This window comes from Triticum dicoccoides, chromosome 1B, assembly GCF_002162155.2.
Source record: "Triticum dicoccoides isolate Atlit2015 ecotype Zavitan chromosome 1B, WEW_v2.0, whole genome shotgun sequence".
Classification (NCBI taxonomy): Eukaryota; Viridiplantae; Streptophyta; class Magnoliopsida; order Poales; family Poaceae; genus Triticum; species Triticum dicoccoides.
The window spans coordinates 224,642,816-224,646,248 of NC_041381.1; the positions used below are offsets into that span (position 1 = coordinate 224,642,816).

Here is a 3,433-nt window from a genome sequence, read left to right on the forward strand (position 1 = left end):
GGGGGGGGGTGATAAGTCATGAAACCCACTCATTTCTGTGGGGGCCGCAGCGTTATTTTGGTCCGTTTGGCTATGCAGGAATGATGTTCTTTTTGACAAAAAGAAAGTTCTCTTGCATGCAGGTGCTACTCTCATGCACCAATTGGTTGAGGTCATGGGCAGATTAGATGGTGGTTGGCTCCAAGTGGCTTGAATGGATTACCACGGAATTTATGTCCCATTTTGGATGACGTATCAGTGACAGATTTCTTGGTTTATAGAGTAGTCTTGCTTGGTGAGTTATTATCTGGATCTTTTGGTCTCTCCCTTTTTGGTTGAGATCCTTTTTCTTGATGTAATAAACATTTTAATAAGTTTGGCTGCATGTATCTAGTATGATGCAGAAGCCGGGGGTAATAAACGCTCCCATCGTCTAAAAAAAATTCCTAGCTAGCCCCTTGTTTGGCTTGACGAATGGAATGGTTGGTCCATCCATTACCACATCTAACTACATAGCTTTAGTTATAAATGTGTGATTAGGTCATGCCACCAATTTCGAGGGATCAACCATGATAGACCAACAAACCCATGATGGATTGGTGTTCCTGAAAACCAAATAGCCCCGATAATGTACCAACTCTATTCCTCACAAAAGCTCGGTGGAGCTGTAAACAATTTATCCTACATTAGCATTATGTGAAAAATGCTTTCCATGATCTCTACCACACATTCAAGCATCAAACGATTACAATGATACTAAAGGAGTATTGCCATAACCTCTAGTCCTAATATATAAATAGAAAAAAAATCTACTTTACAACCTTCAAGTCTTACTGAAGTTCACTTTACAACCTTAAACTCCTAAATCGTTTTTTTAACCCCTAACGATGAAATCTGCAAACTCTACAACCTCGGTCCCGACTCAGGTGGTTTCATGCTGACTCAGATGCCATGTGGAGTACGACCTGGACTGCTTATCCACACCAGTGGACTGCCGCATCAGAAAATTGCATTAAATACCTAATTTTCTCTAAATAGCGCCTGAATAGCAAGGCGAGAAGTTTAGTTAGCTGACATGGCAGTCTGATGACGTGGATGAGTTGTCCAGGTTGTCCGTTACATGGCATCATATTAAGACGAAACCACCTGAGACTGGACCAAGGTTGTAAAGGAATGGATTTGGTAGTTGGAGGTTAAAAGTAATCCATTTAAGAGTTGAAGGTAATAATGTGAATTTCGGCAAGAGTTGAAGGTTGTAAAGCGGACTATTTACATAAAAATATTCAACTTCCCATAACATTTGTCAAATGCTGAAAAGTCATATAAATCAAACTTAGACAATTCACCTTTTGTTGTTTAATGCTAACTTCCCCTCCTTGTAGTCACATATAATCTTTGCTTCTACAGGAAGACAAAATCGTTATGTCTATTTCTTTCCTCCTCCAACTAGTACACGGGGTTCTGGACATGCATCACAACAAAATATTCCCAACCTAATACTGCCAGTATTAATCCTTGAACCAATGAACTCAGTTAGGTCCCTACATGTACTAGCTCTGGAATTCGAAGATTATGCCAACCAAAGCCAATGCAAACTAACACTAGGGATATAGATTCCGCCAAATAAGACCCATACTCTGGTGTTTCAAGGTTGTGGGACTTGAGTAACAATGTCAAACACCTTTCATGATCTGTGCACATCAAATGGACAAGCACATACATATTTGATGTAATAAAGATGGCCATACCTCCATTTGGGTAAAGATGCTCCTGGAGACACCCATTGGCCATGAACTCATACACCAGTAGCCGGTGTCCACCCTCTGAGCAATGGCCAATCAAGCCCAACAAATAAGATGATCGAAGCCGACTCAACAGCTCAACCTACATAAAGATCACATCAGAATAAACATCACCAAATTTCCAAATTTACCAGCCACACACCTAATTAGTTGATAAGGATTTAGTAAGTCAAATAGCACAACCTCTAGCTAAAATACAAAATATTACAACCTGACATATAGTCAAGACTACAAGCAGTCAAGCCTTCGGACTAAGCTTCATATATCTGGTTTGATTCCGTAAACAAAATCTAATTTGAAGCCAATACAGCTAAGAAACCAACAAATAGCTGAAAGTCTGAAAGCATCCAGAAAAATGACACCCAAAGTCTCCAACAATCTAGCTGAACTCAAAAACATCTGTCCTTCACCACCATATGATTCATAAATGTCTTTCACAAAGGGCAAGCCAAAATAAACCCACAGCGACCCCATTTCCGCTCAGCAAACACCGTAATTTCTCCATTCAGACCGCACAAACTTGGCCGTGGTGGAATGGTCACTTGAAGAACCAGCATTTACCATTAGCACTAGGTACTCGAAATGCACAATTCGTACCACTACAAGGTTACGGCCCAGACCGCTCACCTCCATCTCAAACTCCTCCTCGCCCTGCTTCCCGGGGCGGTCCATGAGCTTGACCGCGACCTTCCTCCCGTCGGGGAGCAGCCCGCGGTAGACGGCCCCGAAGCTCCCCTGCCCCACCATATGCGCCCGCCCGAAGCCGCCCGTCGCCGCGTGCAGTTGCCTGTAGCCGAACACCTGCACGCCCCTCTCGGCGCCGACCACCAGCGCCCCAGCCGCGGCCCCGTCGCTGGCGGAGTTGCTGGACGGGCTCTCCTTCCCCTGCGTGGGGATCACGGGAGCCGGCAGGGGCAGCGGGGGAGGGGAGGAGGAGCGCTTGGGGAGTGGGTGCGAGTTGAGGCGGCGGGAGACCTTGCGGGTGATGTAGCAGTAGTAGGCAAAGGCGGCGATGAGAGAGAGGAGCGAGAGCGCAGCGAGGGAGACGATGACAATGAGCGCCACCGACTCCTCGCGCTTGTAATCGTCGCCGCCGCTCGACATTGGCGCGGGGGCTCGCCGGAAGGAACCCTAGGTCTGAGGGGTTGGGGAGAAGGGGAGTGGTGGTTTGGGGAGGTCGACGAGGGTTTTGGGGGGTTTGGGAGTGGCGGAGCGGAATGGAGACTGTGGAGTGGAGCTGCGTGGCGGCGGAAAGCTCTCCTTTACTTTATGCGCGGAAACCGAGGTTTGAGACAGTGGGAAATGGTGGGGCCATATAGCCAGTGAGAGAGAGCTTTCCTTACCTTTGCGCTATATTTATTTTTCAAGGGAAAACAGGGACTTTTTTTGAAAAAAAAATAAAACAAAGGGAAAACATGGGATTATATGCGTCCATCTATAATTTTTTATTATTTCATGCTATTATCATACCACTTTTACATATTCTTGGCAACAATTTATCTTATTTCTAATTGGACTAACCTATTTAACCTAATACTAAAGGTTAGTTCCCGTTTTCTATTGTTTGGGGGGTTTTTAGGTAAAACTTCACGGAGCCGTAATGACCTGAAAATTTACGTGGATTTTTTATTGAATATATCTAAATTTATGGC

At 45.0% G+C, this 3,433-nt stretch overlaps 1 protein-coding gene across 1 annotated transcript in view; it reads right to left on the reverse strand.

Moving 5' to 3' along the window:
- Window positions 1-3,012, reverse strand: part of LOC119329261 (probable serine/threonine-protein kinase PBL7) — a 9,144-nt gene extending 6,132 nt beyond the window's left edge. Inside the window, exons 1-2 of the mRNA XM_037602279.1 lie at window positions 2,409-3,012; window positions 1,728-1,863 (exon numbers count right to left, since the gene is read on the reverse strand). Of these exons, the coding sequence (XP_037458176.1) occupies window positions 1,728-1,863; window positions 2,409-2,885 (613 nt within the window). The 5' untranslated portion in view covers window positions 2,886-3,012. The remainder of the gene's footprint in view (window positions 1-1,727; window positions 1,864-2,408) is intronic.
- Between the last annotated feature and the right edge of the window lie 421 nt (window positions 3,013-3,433).